At 30.9% G+C, this 16968-nt stretch overlaps 1 protein-coding gene across 1 annotated transcript; it reads right to left on the reverse strand.

The window, feature by feature from the left end:
* On the reverse strand, nucleotides 1-8029 carry LOC135959840 (cytochrome P450 6A1-like). The gene is made up of 4 exons (XM_065510934.1): nucleotides 6914-8029; nucleotides 6434-6850; nucleotides 535-1635; nucleotides 1-466 (listed from the first exon to the last, which is right to left on the reverse strand). Exons 1-4 carry the CDS (start codon nucleotides 7989-7991, stop codon nucleotides 42-44), a joined length of 3021 nt encoding a protein of 1006 aa, XP_065367006.1. The 5' UTR covers nucleotides 7992-8029; the 3' UTR covers nucleotides 1-41.
* Between the last annotated feature and the right edge of the window lie 8939 nt (nucleotides 8030-16968).

Here is a 16968-nt window from a genome sequence, read left to right on the forward strand (position 1 = left end):
TTTAATTTTAATTATAAATTTTTTTTTATTTCATTTTTATTTTATAGCTTTATTTCCTCCAATTTTAAGTAAATTATATTTTTTGGCACAAATGCCAAGGATTTGGGATCATAGGTTATGGGTATTTCAGTCTTGGAACATGTTGAGAAACGGAAATGTCTGATTAAATAAGCTAAACCTAAGCGTGATTGCATTTGGCCAAAACGTTCACCAATGCAGTTACGGGGACCATCACCAAATGGCAGATACTCCACAGAGTCACGTTGTTTGGCCACTTCGGGGGCAAAGCGTTCCGGATCGAATTCTTGAGGATTGGCATAGAATTCGGGATCATGATGTAGGCCCAGCACGGGTATTAAAACCGGCATGCCTTTTTTAATCACATATTTGGGATGACCGGGAACAACGTAATCACTTAAAGCCTGGCGATTGAGTTGGGCCACAACGGGATACTTGCGCAGGGTTTCTAAAAGGCAATAAATTTAATTAATATTTTACAATTTGCATAAGAAAATCCAAAAACTTATTACTTACCCGATATTACTTGAACTAAATATGTCATATCCTTGAGCATATCATAGGTTATAGTACCATCTTGGCTATTCTCAAATACTTCATTAACCTCTTGCCTCAAACGTTCCTGCAAATCCTGATGCTGGGCCAATTCATACAAAGCATAAGTCACGGTGGACGAAGAAGTTTCAAAGCCTCCCAAAAAGAACACAAACACTTGGGCACAGATCTCTTCAATTGTCAAACCTCCCAGACCAGACTTATCGTTTTCATTGTTCTTCAATTCCAGTAAAATATTTAGGAAATCATTTCTCTGTATTTTATGTTGCTCTCTGTAAGCAATCGTGTCCGTAACAGTTCTCATAAAGAATGTATGAACATCTTCCGGCAGTATACGCATGCCCAGCTTACGGGATAATTTAGGAAAACTGTCTATTAAGGCCATGATGAAAGCATTGTGTCTGGGTACCATTATCGACTTTTTACCCAGTCTAGGAAACTCCGAATTGGGATTACCCAAACTATTGCATTCGATGCCAAAAGCACAGCTGCTGATAATGTCGGTGGTGAAGCGTCCCAACATGGAGTGAACATCCACGATGGGATCTTGTTTTATTTTTTCACTTAAGACCTGCATAAATTGATCTGTTACTTTTAAGAGTGTGGGATACATGTATTTCATTTTGCCCGAGGTAAAAGTGGGTGACAGTTTATTTCTTAGAATTTTCCATTTCTGACCATCTAACAGAAACAAATGACCCGTCAAAGGATCGGATTTCTCATTGTAGTACAAGCCACGATCGGTGAAATTATTAAAATCCTTAATTAGAACATTTTTGATAAGAGCTTTATCCAACAACACCACTGCCGGACGTTGTACTATATGAAGACCTGCAAAGGGTCCGGTTCCTTTAAATTTATGGTAATAATCCGCCGCTATTTGGCCAATATGATATTTGGTGCGCACCCCCTTAAAGTTGCCCATTATAATGTGGGGTTCTTCATGAGGTATTCCTTGATCTTTCCAATAACTCAAGTTACGTTTAATAAAATATAATGCCACCGAAACTACGGCAATTATTAAATAAAGTAATAACGATGTTATTTCCATCGTGAAAGTGGCTTATTTCAAATCAAAGTTTGCTAATTTAATGAATGAGGAACTAGTAGGTTCAGGGTTTATATAGTATTTGGTTGGTGGCCTGGGTTTGTTTACGTTGTTCTAACAATCGCAAATTGTTGTGTTTTTCTCTTTGATAAGAGTAAGAGCTAAAATATTTGTTTGTGTGTCTTAAACAGCTTAAATGATTTAGCAAATTTTACGCTACAATTGGTCATGAATGTTTGACTTTTATTTAAAAAATTTTTATAAATAATTTTCTTAAAAAAGGTTCAAAAATTTTTTTTAAAAACTTTGAAAGTCAAGCTTTTTCATTACTAGACTTATGAAATTAAACAATTTATTTTGCTTAAAATTTGGTTTTAATTGTATTTTTGCATATGTATTTGGATGAATCAAATGAATTTCTGCTGATGTTCCTCAATATTGTAGGAAATTTAAAGTCGGCAAGGTGCTTTTTTTATTCTTATCAGTATTTTTAAGGTTTAGTGACATATCAAAATTTTGTTGCTATTTTTAATACAAGCAGCTTTTATTGGCTATACTTGTCGAGTCATTTTAAATTATAGAATTTAAATTTTTTGGTTGATGCAATTATTGTTTATCATTACTTGTAATCAACTAATTTCGCAGCAAGTGAGAACTACTAGATTTGCAAGAGAGCTTTATTCAATTTAAAATAAACATTGATTGTCTCTATTCCATTTGATCATAAATAAAAGTCCGCCAAATCGGCCACTTTCAGATAGAAATGATCAATAGCATTAGTATTCTCTTTAGAAGTGTTATTACTGTGTAGAATTTTAATTATAATAAAATAAGTATTTATTTATTTAATTAATGTTTTATTTTATCTACATCTAAAAAAACAGTGCATTTCACAATTATATTATTATTCCTATCACTTTGTTTTTGGTGAATTTTTTACTCGCGTGTTCATATCTAATTACACTGTGCTACCGCAAACAAATATTAACCAATGAATAACTTATATATGATTTTGTTTCTCTGAGGGTTTATTCATATAACTTCTGGGTTCGTCTGTGCATCTGCCTGAGAAAAATTATCTCTTCGAAGTCCCTAAATAACTTTGGTAGATTGCTATGAAAAATCGGATAATAAACGGCTGAACTCTGATCACACAAATATTATATTATGAATACACTGATCTTCAGAAATACTGTGTAGAATATGTTACTAAATCAACCCAATCGGTCCATAATTTATCGAGATTCACATTTCACCATAAAAACGGGTTTAAAGATATGAGCATGACTTTGGGCAAAACTGGGAGACACATGTCTTTTTTCACGTTCTGATGATCTTATATGGTTATATTTCCATGACTTAAAAAATTACCATTCAATCACAGAGTGTCTTAACAAAACTGGGTTAATTTTGATCTTCAAGTTTTTTTATATGTTCATAATGGTCTCAATTAACGGATCTCAACAAATAGTTTCCAGAAGATTCTTTGAAACTTTTCAAGAATCACAAGGTCTATGTCATATTGTCATAATGCCCAAATATTTCAAAATGTTTTAAAAAGGTTATTATTGCATTTCAAGCAAAAAAATGTCCTAAAATAGTACTACTCTGTATGCTATGTTTATTCTGTTATCATAACCAATCAGTAGAGACCTGCGCCGAACACCTAAGAGTCGATTAAGCCGAGCGGCCGATTCGTGAAATATTAGGTCATTACGACAATATGATATGATAAGAGACCTTGTGAATTGACCAATAATATTTATTTGGCTTCATAAAAACTGCAGAATTTGAGCTTTAACCGTTTGCTCGCTTATATTCAAGTACTCAGCATATATTTCTTTCACTGCAGTTTATAATATTCTGTAACTGTTTTAGGAAAATTAACTGAAGTAAACAATTAGTGGTCAATTGAACAAATGATGACCAATAACTTAAGCTTTTTGTCAAATTCGCTGATATTAAACCCCTCAGACGGCAAAATAATAGATGAGATTGAGCTAATTATTTTTTAATTTTATTTCTTTAGATATTTTTAATAAAACTGCAAGATATAAGCTTACAGTTTTTAAATTTGTTGAAAAAAATTTTTAAATATTGTATAACGGAATTTTAAAAGAGCTGTTATAAAAATAGAAATAATTAACGAATATTTTTGCTTTTCTATAGAAATTCACAATCGGAGTTGTAGCATTGTAAGTTGTTTGTCATAAATATTTTTCAAACAAAATTTTTCAAAACAAAAACAAAATATTGTTACGTTTTAACCTTTTCAAAACGTTGGTTTATTTCCTTTAAATAAACCGGATAAATAAAAGCCGTTTAGTGGTTTAAAAATTGTAACAACTCTTTATTTATTTAAAATGTACAACAACAGAATTAAATAGTCACTCAATGTTTTTTATACACGTTTGTAAATTCGCAGAAATACAGACACAATTTATAATGTACACGAATTTACTTGAAAAACACAACACACTTTAAGGCACTTGATGTTTATTCGAAAAGCGTCTCTGATACACTGACTAACGACTGCAACCTCTGCCACTATTTATAACACTGCCATCTGCACTCTAGATTGTTCTTTAACTGTCAAAATTCGAATATTCTAGATCTTACTAATACATACGCCATCTGTGGTGTACTTTCTACAATGTTCTTTAACTGAATATTCGAATTCGAATACAGCGTTGCCAACTTACGATAAAATCAACTGAAAGCTTTTATTTAATAATGTCAACAGATATGTTACAGTTTGCTATTACAGAACTGTTATTTGAAAGCATTTTGGTACTTTATTATATTTATATTTGAATTCAAGTACAATTTCGTAACAATATATTTAATCCCTCGATATTATCAAAATTCAAATTCGATTAATTTGTAATTATGTTTGGATTGTGAATTATTCGAGTTTGAGTTTAATCGAATAGATGTACCTAACTCTTTTATTATGCGAGTGATCGTTTCAATTCGATAACGTGATTGTTTCTTTGATTAGTTTTTTCGTTATTAAATAAATTATTTTGTGAAATTTTTATTCCATAGATTATTCGAATAACTTGCTCATCGAACTCATATTTCAGTAGTTTCATTGATTCACATGATGTGTGACATGTTGTGTGATAAGGGTTGTCAATTATTGGTTTATGAATTTGATCCAATAAAAGCACTTACTTTTTTTAATTATTCTTGTGTAATTAAAAGAATTCATATAGACTTGTAAATAAATTTATTCGAATACTCGTTTATTTCAAAATTATTTATCGAATAATTTGTTATTCTAAACAGAAAAATTCTGTTCAAATTCTAAATATTTTTATTTTCACAATTTTACATTAAAGCAAATACATATTCGACTATTCGACAATTATTAATCGAATAATTTTTTAATCGAAACCACGATAGTGGGGAGGGTATTATGCGATTGTGCAGATGTGTGTAACGCCCAAAAATATTGGTCTAACACCCACCTTAAAGTATACCGATCGACTTAGAATCACTTTCTGAGTCGATTAAACGGTGTCCGTCTGTCCGTCCGTCTGGCTGGTTGGCTGGCTGTCCATGTAAACCTTGTGCGCAGAGTACAGGTCGCAATTTTGAAGATATTTCGATAAAATTTGGCACATATATTTTTTCTGCCCAAGGACCAAGCCTATTGAAACTGGCTGAAATGGGTGCATTATATCACCTAGCCCCCATACAAATGTCCTTCCGAAATTGGACTTTATCGGTCATAAATGTTTAATTTATATATGTATCTACACAAATTTCGCTCCAAATAAGTTTTATATATACAAAATTCATGTCACCATATTTTGTTACGATCGGTCCATAACTAGGCATAGCTCCCATATAGACCCGCTTCCGAAAATCACTTTAACTTGCATAAATCGCTTAAAAATGTTGGTATACTCACAAAATTCAACATAGTAAACTTTCATATAGACATAAATCACACGACCTAATTTCATGGTGATCGGTCCATAATTGGTCATAGCTCCCATATAAGGCCCACTTCCAAAAATCACTCAAAAATATAAATTATTGAAATTTTAAAAGAAAAATGTTTTTGCTCTTTTACTTAGTGTAAGGTATTATATGGTCGGGCTTGACCGACCATACTTTCTTACTTGTTTTATTTATATTAGAAACTAAATTTATTTAAGTACTCGATTATTCGACAATTATCCATTGAATAAGTTTTCATTCCAAACTAAAAAGTTTTCAATATATTTTTTTTTGTTGCACTGTGTTATTTTTCAAATAATTGTTTATACAAAAAGTTTTCAATATATTTTTTTTTGTTGCACTGTGTTATTTTTCAAATAATTGTTTATACAAATTTGCAAAAACATTAAGGCATACATATACATTAAATACATTAATTAAAAATCCCTGCCCATTTGTTAAACAAATAAGTTAGTTTCAGAAAATATTTGTTAAAGTAGTCAACTAGACATTTGATAAGATTGTTTTTTTTTCTGATATTTTTTATTTTAAACAAATTTTTTATCATTTCAGTTCTTAGAGATTAGAAATAAACGTGGGAAATTTGATAAGAGTGTTAATTAGTTAGTTTGTGGGGTCTGCAGACATCTTGATAGAAATTGCGAAATTGTGATTTTTAATTAAAAAAATTTTAAAATTTTCCATGTTATTATATAATTCTCATAAAACGGTTTGTTGATTTTCTCAAGAATAAAGAATAATTGATATGCAAATAGTATTCGCGAATTATATTTTTAAACTTTAAAGATCTATGTAAATTTCTCACAACATACAACTATTTTATTAACTAAATATATACTTAAATAGCCTCCACTTTCAAATAAATGGTATTTTTTGGTGAATATGTTGGCGCCTTAGGATCTAATTTAATTGGTATTTCAGTCTTAGAACAGGTTGAAAAGCGGAAATTTCTTATTAAGCTGGCCAAGCCTAAGCGAGATTGCATTTTGCCAAAGCGTTCTCCGATACAATTACGAGGACCATCACCGAAAGGCAAATACTCCATGGGATCACGTTGTTTGGCTACTTCGGGGGCGAAGCGTTCAGGATCGAATTCTTGAGGATTGGGATAAAATTCGGGATCATGTTGAATGCCCAAAACGGGAATTAACACAGGCATGTTCTTTTTAATCACATACTGAGGATGACCGGGTACAACATAGTCCTCGGCAGCCTGGCGATTGAGTTGAGCCACTATGGGGTATTTGCGTAGGGTTTCTGTAAATCAAATAATTTAAGGTCAGCAAATTAGTTTCTTTGGGAAATAATGTTAAACCTTACCTGACAACACTTGATCCAAATAGGTCATATTCTTAAGATTTTCATAGTTAAATCCTTTATGAGTTTCATAGGCCTCATTTACCTCTTCCCTTAAACGCTCTTGCAAATGTGTATTCAAAGCCAATTCGCATAAAGCAAACGACATGGTGGACGAGGAAGTTTCAAAGCCTCCCAAAAAGAACACAAATACCTGGGCACACATTTCCCCTATGCTTAGACTGGATAATTTTTCATTTTCATTATTCTTAATATCAAGTAAGAGATTTAGGAAATCTTTTCTTTCTATCTTATGTTTCTCTCTATAGGCTATGGTTTCCGTTATGGTTTTCATGAAAAACTGATGCACATCTTCGGGTACTATGCGCATGCCCAGCTTACGCGACAAATTGGGAAAACCATCAATGAAGGCCATTATCAAGGCATTATGGCGCGGCTGCTCTGTTAATTTTCTGCCCAATCTGGGAAAATCCGACTGTGGATTTCTCAAGCTATTGACCTCAATGCCAAAAGCACAACTGCTTATGACATCGGTGGTGAAACGGCCCAACATATCGCGCACATCCACAATAGGATCCTCATTTACTTTCTCCTTTAAAACTTGCATAAATTTCTCAGCCTCAGCCAGAATGGTGGGGTACATGTATTTCATTTTACCCGAGGTAAAGGTGGGTGATAATTTATTTCTCAAAATTCTCCACAACTGGCCATCCATAAAGAACAAGTTGCCCGTTAAGGGATCATTTTTCTCATTGTAGTACATGCCACGATTAACAAAATTATTGAAATCCTTTATCAACACATTTTTAATGAGTTCCTTATCCAGCAGCACCACACCAGGTCGCTGCACAATGTGAATACCAGCAAATGGGCCAGTGCCTTTAAATTTTTTATAATAATTGGCAATAATTTCACCCACTTGATATTTGGTGCGCAGACCTCTAAAGTTACCCATTATCAAATGGGGTTCTTCATGAGGTATGCCCTGATCTTTCCAGTAATTTAAATTGCGTTTAATAAAATACAATGCCAGCGATACTATGGCTATAATCACATAGAGTAACACCGAAGTCACCGCCATTTTTAATGGAAAAAAAAAACTTGTTAACTGAACTAAGATTGAAAAACAAATAAGCAGTGTTTTGTTCAATCAACTGCTTATATAGTTGCTTGTTCTGGCTAGAGAAACGTTATCATAATGATATTTGAAGAGTTAAGAGAACTGTGAGACAAATACTTGATATGTATACTTAATGATAAAATCAATTAGCAAAATGATTAGCAAAAAAAATGTTTATTATTATTTTTTAAAATTTAAATTAATTAAATATGCACAAATAAAATCAAAAACAAGTAAGAAAGTATGGTCGGTCAAGCCCGACCATATAATACCCTACACCAAGTAAATGAGTAAACAAAATTTTCTTTTAAAATATCAATAATTTATATATTTGAGTGATTTTCGGAAGAGGGCCTTATATGGGAGCTATGACAATTTATGGACCGATCACCATGAAATTACGTCGTGTAATTTATGTCTATATGAAAGTTAACTATGTTGAATTTTGTGTGTATACCAACATTTTTAAACGATTTATGCACGTTAAAGTGATTTTCGGAAGCGGGTCTATATGGGAGCTATGACTAATTATGGACCGATCGTAACAAAATTTGGTGACATGAATTTTGTATATATAAAACTTATTTGGAGCGAAATTTGTGTAGATAGATAGATAAATTAAACGTTTATGACCGATAAAGTCCAATTTCGAGGGGACATTTGTATGGGGGCTAGGTGAAATAATGGACCGATTTCAGCCAGTTTCAATAGGCTTGGTCCTTGGGCCGAAAAAGTAAAATGTACCAAATTGGATCAAGGTTTACATGGACAGCCAGCCAGCCAGCCAGCCAGCCAGCCAGCCAGACGGACGGACGGACGGACGGACATCATTTAATCGACTCAGAAAGTGATTCTAAGTCGATCGGTATACTTTAAGGTGGGTGTTAGACTAATATTTTTGGGCGTTATAAACATCTGCACAAACGCATAATACCCTCCCCACTATGGTGGTGTAGGGTATAACAAGTAAGAATGTTATATTCGTGCCGAATCTCTTGTACCCACCATCAATATGTGACCATAAAACATTTTTCTTATTTGAGTGATTTTGGATTTTTCATATAATACCAGATGATCGTCTTATAAGCTCTAAGACCTCTATTAATCGAAATATGAGTGATTTTAGGTTTTTCATATAAAAATCGATTTTTGGTGGAAAATAAGAATGATCACAGATAATCGCCTTTTAAGCTCTAGGACCTCTATTAATCTAAATATGAGTGATTTTAGGTTTTTAATATAAAATTCAATTTTTGGTGGAAAATAAGAATAATCACAGATGGTCGCCTTTTAAGCTCTAGGACCTTTATTTATTGAAATATGAGTGATTTTAGGTTTTTCATATAAAAATCGATTTTTGGTGGAAAATATGAGTGATCACAGATAATCGCCTTTTAAGTTCTAGGACCTTTATTTATTGAAATATGAGTGATTTTAGGTTTTTCATATAAAAATTGATTTTTTTTTTTGAAAATAAGAGTGATCACAGATTATCGTCTGTTAAGCTCTAGGACCTTTATTTATTGAAATATGAGTGATTTTAAAAATCGATTTTTGGTGGAAAATAAGAGTGATCACAGATGATCGTTTGTTAAGCTCTAGGACCTCTATTTATTGAAATATGAGTGATTTTAGGTTTTTCATATAAAAGTCGCTTTTTTTATAACAAGTAAGAATGTTATATTCGTGCCGAATCCACCATCAATATGTGACCATAAAACATTTTTCTTATTTGAGTGATTTTGGATTTTTCATATAATACCAGATGATCGTCTTATAAGCTCTAAGACCTCTATTAATCGAAATATGAGTGATTTTAGGTTTTTCATATAAAAATCGATTTTTGGTGGAAAATAAGAGTGATCACAGATTATCGCCTTTTAAACTCTAAGACCTCTATTTATCGAAAAATTAGTGATTTTAGGTTTTTCATATAAAAATAAATTTTTGGTGGAAAATAAGAGTGATCACAGATGATCGTCTGTTAAGCGCTAGGACCTTTATTTATTGAAATATGAGTGATTTTAAAAATCGAGTTTTGGTGGAAAATAAGAGTGATCACAGATAATCGCCTTTTAAGCTCTAGGACCTTTATTTATTGAAATATGAGTGATTTTAAGTTTTTCATATAAAAATCGATTTTTGGTGGAAAATAAGAGTGATCACAGATGATCGTCTGTTAAGCTCTAGGACCTTTATTTATTGAAATATGAGTGATTTTAAAAGTCGATTTTTGGTGCAAAATAAGAATGATCACAGATGATCGTCTGTTAAGCGCTAGGACCTTTATTTATTGAAATATGAGTGATTTTAGGTTTTTCATATAAAAATCGATTTTTGGTGGAAAATAAGAGTGATCACAGATTATCGTCTGTTAAGCTCTAGGACCTCTATTTATTGAAATATGAGTGATTTTAGGTTTTTCATATAAAAGTCGATTTTTTGTGGAAAATAAGAATGATCACAGATGATCGTCTGTTAAGCTCTAGGACCTTTATTTTTTGAAATATGGGTGATTTTAAAAGTCGATTTTTTGTGGAAAATAAGAATGATCACAGATGATCGTCTGTTAAGCTCTAGGACCTTTATTTTTTGAAATATGGGTGATTTTAAAAGTCGATTTTTGGTGGAAAATAAGAATGATCACAGATGATCGTCTGTTAAGCTCTAGGACCTCTATTTATCGAAATATGAGTGATTTTAGGTTTTTCATATAAAAGTCGATTTTTTGTGGAAAATAAGAGTGATCACAGTGATCGCCTTTTAAGCTCTAGGACATCTATTTAACGAAATATGAGTGATTTTAGGTTTTTCATATAAAAGTCGATTTTTGTGGAAAATAAGAGGGATTACAGATGATCGTCTGTTAACCTTTATTTATTGAAATATGAGTGATTTTAAAAGTCGATTTGGTGGAAAATAAGAGTGATCACAGATGATCGTCTGTTAAGCTATAGGACCTTTATTTATTGAAATAAGAGTGATTTTAGGTTTTTCATATAAAAGTCGATTTTTGGTGGAAAATAAGAGTGATCACAGATAATCGCCTTTTAAGCTCTAGGACCTCTATTTATTGAAATATGAGTGATTTTAGGTTTTTCATATAAAAATCGATTTTTGGTGGAAAATAAGAGTGATCACAGTCTTTTAAGCTCTAGGACCTCTATTTAACGAAATATGAGTGATTTTAGGTTTTTAATATAAAAGGCGATTTTTGGTGGAAAATAAGAGCGATCACAGATGATCGTCTGTTAAGCTCTAGGACCTTTATTTATTGAAATATGAGTGATTTTAGGTTTTTCATATAAAAGTTGCTTTTTGGTGGAAAATAAGAGTGATCACAGATAATCGCCTTTTAAGCTCTAGGACCTCTATTAATCGAAATATGAGCGATTTTTGGTGGAAAATAAGAGAAATCACAGATTATCGTCTGTTAAGATCTAGGACCTCTATTTATTGAAATATGAGTGATTTTACAAATCGATTTTTTTGTGGAAATTAAGGACCTCTATTTTTCATATAAAAGTCGATTTTTGGTGGAAAATATGAGTGAGCATAGATTTTCGTATAAGGTGATCACAGATGATCGCCTTATAAGTTCTAGGAACTGTATTTGTCGAAATATGAGTGATCACTTAAACTCAACTATGACTCTTTCAATAACAAGTATTTATTGGGACAAATTTAAGCAGTATATTTTGCTTTAAAATCTAATTGGTTTAATTGAAATAATTCTTATTTGACCAATATACGCCAAAAACAGTCAACAGCTTTAGGTTTCTTGATGAAATCTAGTTTACTTGCCATATTGTTTGCTTAAATTTATTTTTAGTTGTTCTCTTAGTTATCAATAAAAATAGAGATTAATTTTAATCAAACATTTTCTTCATTGTATTTAACTAGAAATGTGGATTGTTGATTGTCATTTCAAACAACTTGTGTGTTGATAATTTTTTAATACAGTTATAAGTAAGATCGTGTCAATAACCTAACCCAATATTTGTTGTTATTTTTTTTTGCAGTTTCATGTTAAATTAGCTTGTATAACTGTAGTAATTTGAACAGTAGCTAATTTTGCTGTTATCTGCATGTGTTTTTATCTAAACTTTTGTAGGGGTTTTGAACTTGTGGTGGCAGTAAAACGCTTATCTGATAACCTAGAAAAATTTAATCAAATTCTAAAGTGCTTTAAAATATTAATTAAAAGACTTCACAGTCATGAAATTTTAAAAGTCATTTTTTTCAGTTCTCCTTATTCAAATATTCTTGCTTTTTGTTTTCAATTTTACTTAGTAACTTGTTCCTTGTTTTATTTATCAACATTATTGTGCAGTTTTTTTCTTTAATAAGTTATTAAATATTAAATACTTGATTTTTTGCTGACCATAATTTGTTCAAGTCATTTGTTTATATACAATATTAAACATTAAATTGATTCGATTTTCTGTCAAATCATTGTTTGTGTTCTAGTAAGCAAGTTCGCTGGGGAGACTGTTTAAATACTTGACGCAGGTCTATAACATTATATTATTATCTTTAAATGGATTAATTTCAGCACTCTATTATTAGTCTGTGGCAGATAAGAATATTTATATTTCGAAATGAATTGAAGAAAGTAACAGATGCACAGAAGACATGTTTTTTGAATTTTTAACCTACACTTTGATTTTGACATTCTGTTTGTAACAACAGTCCCCTAAAATATTTTTCACATTACAAAAATTAACATCAAAAAATCTGACAAAATGTTCAAAAACCTATTGGATTCTAATTTATATAGCTTTTTAAGAAACACATTATTAACATGTACCTTACACCACCATAGTGGTGTAGGGTACCTTAAAGTACACCGATCGACTTAGAATCACTTTCTGAGTCGATTAAACGATGTCCGTCCGTCCGTCTGGTTGGCTGGCTGTCCATGTAAAACTTGTGCGCAGAGTACAGGTCGCAATTTTGAAGATATTCCAATCAAATTTGGTACGTATTATTTTTTCGGCCCAAGGACAAAGCATATTGAAACTGGGTGAAATCGGTCTATTATTTCACCTAGCTCCCATACAAATGTCCTTCCGAAATTGGACTTTATGGGTCAAAAATGTTTGATTTATAAAGGTATCTCCACAAATTGCTCTCCAAATAAGTTTTATATATACAAAATTCATGTCACCAAATTTTGTTACAATCGGTCCATAATTAGTCATAGCTCCCATATAGACCCGCTTCCGAAAATCACTTTAACGTGCATAAATCGCTTAAAAATGTTGGTATACTCACAAAATGCAACATAGTAAACTTTCATATAGACATAAATCACACGACCTAATTTCATTGTGTTCAGTCCATAATTGGTCATAGCCCCCATATAAGGCCCACTTCCGAAAATCACTCAAAAATATAAATTATTGAAATTTTAAAAGAAAAATGTTTTTGTTCTTTTACTTAGTGTAGGGTATTATATGGTCGGGCTTGACCATACTTTCTTACTTGTTTTGTACTGCCTTTGTGCACAGTCATTTAAATTCAGCTGGCGTTTAATTTGTTTTGTTGTTAAAAATAATTTGTTTATACAAAACATTATTGCTAAATCATTGTTAACATATTAAGATATTTTTTATTTGTGTTGTACTGACTTTTGTTTTACATTTTTTTTAATATTTCAACTAAGTCGCGTGCCATATCAATGTGTTAATTATCAAGAAAAGTGACGTCACATTTAAAGGCAGCTTTGTTGGATTTTGTTTACTTTAGTTTGTTTATAAACATGATTTTTAATTGACAGCATTTACAAATTATAATGACTTGAAATAGTTTACAAAAGAGAGCAAGAGTTTTTTTCTCTTATTTCAATATACATACATTAGGGGGACACTTTACAGTGGGGAAATTTTGGAAACAGAAAATTGGGGGAAAATTTTAATAGAAATGTTATTTCTAAATGGATTGACCGTTTTTAATAAAACTTCGCAGATATATAGAACAGTTATGTATTCAATGAATTTTGCATATTCACGAGGTGCCTTACTTTAGGTAAAAAATATTCCAAATATGCCATGAGGTCATGCAAAGTTTTATTAAAATCAGACAATCCATTTAGAAATAACATTTCTATTAAAATTTTCCCCCATATTTTCTGTTTCCAAAATTTCCCCACTGTAAAGTGTCTCCCTAATGTATGTATATTGAAATAAGAGTATATCGAAATTAAAGATTTTTGATTTCTCTTATAAATTGCCCCCCTTCAAACTGAAATTCTAAGTCGATTTAATTAAATATGTCCGTCTGACTGTGTGTGTAAAACACTTTAACATCTAAACTGAAATAGCAAAATTAATGAGATTCAGCTAAAATGTTTTTTATTGTCCTAGGTAGTTTGGTATTAAAAATTAGCCATATTGTTGAATTTTAACAAAAGTTATGAAGCTAAATATGAGACAATTTTGAAATTGTTTAAGTTTTTTTTTCATGAAAATTAATTTCAACTTTGTTACTTTACCTTAACTTGTTCAGTTGTTTAATGTGTAGAAGTATACATGTTGTTGTATTGTATAATTTTGAATATAATGAAATTCTAAATCGATTTAGTTAAGTCCTTCTAACTGTGTGTGTAAAACTCTATATCATCTAAACTAAAGCAGCAAAATTAATGAGATTCTGCTAAAATTTTTATTATTGTCCTAGGTATTTTGGTATTAAAAATTAGCAAAATCGTTTAATTTTAATAAAAGTTATGAAGCTAAATATGAGACTATCTCGAAACGAAAATAAGTTTCAAATTTGTTACTAGGACTTATTATGTTGTTGTAATGTAAGTCAGTGTAATATGTAGAAATATACATGTTGTTGTAGTTTTTATATTGTTGTAGTTTTTTGCATTATTAATTTACACTAAGTGATAGTATTGTTTCCTGTGTGTGTAAATGGGTGTCAATATAGAAAATACTATTATAATAAGTGTAATTCTAATTTGTTATCAGATAGCCCAACTCAAAATTTCTAGTTCCCTTTTACCTTTTTTACCTACGAAAGTAACGAAATATTTTTTATTTAGTAGCTTTAGTTTATAAAGTAGTCATATAATTATTATTAGAAGTGAACTAATTGCAATTAACCCATTAGTTTTTTTTCGATTTTGATCTTCAAGTTTTTTTGATTTTATATGTTCATAATTTTTGTTCTTTATGAAAAGGGCTACAACTTTGCCTCAGAGAGTAAATCAAAATTCCAAACTGTTTGCAAGATATGAGCCTGAGAAAATGATCAGGCTCATATCTTGCAGTTTTGCATGACTTTGGGCAAAACTGGGAGACACATGTCTTTTTTTCACGTTCTGATGTTCTTATATGGTTATATTTCCATGACTTAAAAAATTGCCTTTCACAGAGTGTTTTAACAAAACTAGGTTAATTTTGACCCAGTTTTGTGATCTCAATTAACAGATCTCAACAAATAGTTTCCAGAAGTTTCTTTGAAACTTTTCAAGATTCACAAGGTCTCTCTCCTATCATGTCATATTGTCATAATGCCCAAATATTTCAAAATGTTTTAAAAAGGTTATTATTGCATTTCAAGCAAAAAATGTACTCTATATGCTATGTTTATTCTGTTATCATAACCAATCAGTAGTATCCTGCGCCGAACACCCAAGAGTCGATTAAGCCGAGCGGCCGAGTCGTGAAATATTAGGACATTACGACAATATGACATGATAAGAGACCTTGTGAATTGACCAATAATATTTATTTGGCTTCATAAAACTGCAGAATTTGCTCGCTTATATTCAAATACTTAGCATATATTTCCTTCACTACAGTTTATAATATTCTGTAACTGTTTTAGGAAAATTAACTGAAATAAACAATTAGTGGTCAATTAAACAAATGATGATCAATAACTTAATTTTTTTGTCAAATTCGCTGATATTAAACCCCTCAGACGGCAAAATAATAGATGAGATTGAGCTAATTCTTTTTTAATTTTATTTCTTTAGATATTTTTAATAAAACTGCAAGATATAAGCTTACAGTTTTTAAATTTATTGAACAAAATTTTTAAAAATTTTATAATGGAAATTTAAAAGAGCTGTTATAAAAATAGAAATAATTAACGAATATTTTTGATTTTCTATAGAAATTCACAATCGGAGTTGTAGCATTGTAAGTTGTTTGTCATAAATATTTTTCAAACTAAATACAAAATATTGTTACATTTTAACCTTTTCAAAACGTTGGTTTATTTCCTTTAAATAAACCGGATACTTTTGATTGCAAAATAAAAGCCGTTTAGTGGTTTAAAAATTGAAACAACTCTTTATTTATTTAAAATGTACAACAACAGAATTAAATAGTCACTCAATGTGTATAAAAAACGTTTATAAATTCGCAGAAATACAGACACACTTTATAATGTACACGAATTCACTTGAAAAACACAGCACACTTTAAGGCACTCAGTTGATGTTTATTCGAAAAGCGCCTCTGATAAACTCACTAACGACTGCAACCTCTGCCACTATTTATAACACTCCCATCTGCACTCTAGATTGCTCTTTAACTGTCAAAGCTCGTATATTCCAGAGCTTACTAATACATACGCCATCTGTGGTGTACTTTCTACAATGTTCTTTAACTGAATATTCAAATTCGAATATACGGTCGAAGAAAACAGCGTTGCCATACTTACGAACAATGGTCAACTGAAAGCTTTTATTCAATGTTAATATTTTTGAAAGCATTATGCTACTATTAAATCAGCCGTTAAAGTCGTTATGTTTGAATTCAAGTACAATTTCGTAACAATATTAATAAAAACAAGTACCTAAGAGAGCTATATTCTGCTGTGCCGAATCTTATATACCCTTCACCAAATTATACTTAAAAATAAAAATTTTAAATATTTTTAGGTAAACAAATTTTTTTTTTTAAATTTTAAAAATGTT

This window comes from Calliphora vicina, chromosome 5 (assembly GCF_958450345.1).
Source record: "Calliphora vicina chromosome 5, idCalVici1.1, whole genome shotgun sequence".
NCBI classification, from domain to species: Eukaryota; Metazoa; Arthropoda; class Insecta; order Diptera; family Calliphoridae; genus Calliphora; species Calliphora vicina.

Excerpts from the sequence above, each read along its gene's own strand:
- LOC135959840 (XM_065510934.1), bottom strand. The coding sequence starts at position 7,991 with ATGGCGGTGACTTCGGTGTTACTCTATGTGATTATAGCCATAGTATCG. Across the intron at positions 6,851-6,913 it reads TTTGGATCAAGTGTTGTCAG|AAACCCTACGCAAATACCCC; the intron begins GTAAGGTTTAAC and ends TTTGATTTACAG. Across the intron at positions 1,636-6,433 it reads TTTGAAAGTGGAGGCTATTT|CCACTTTCACGATGGAAATA; the intron begins AAGTATATATTT and ends ATTTGAAATAAG.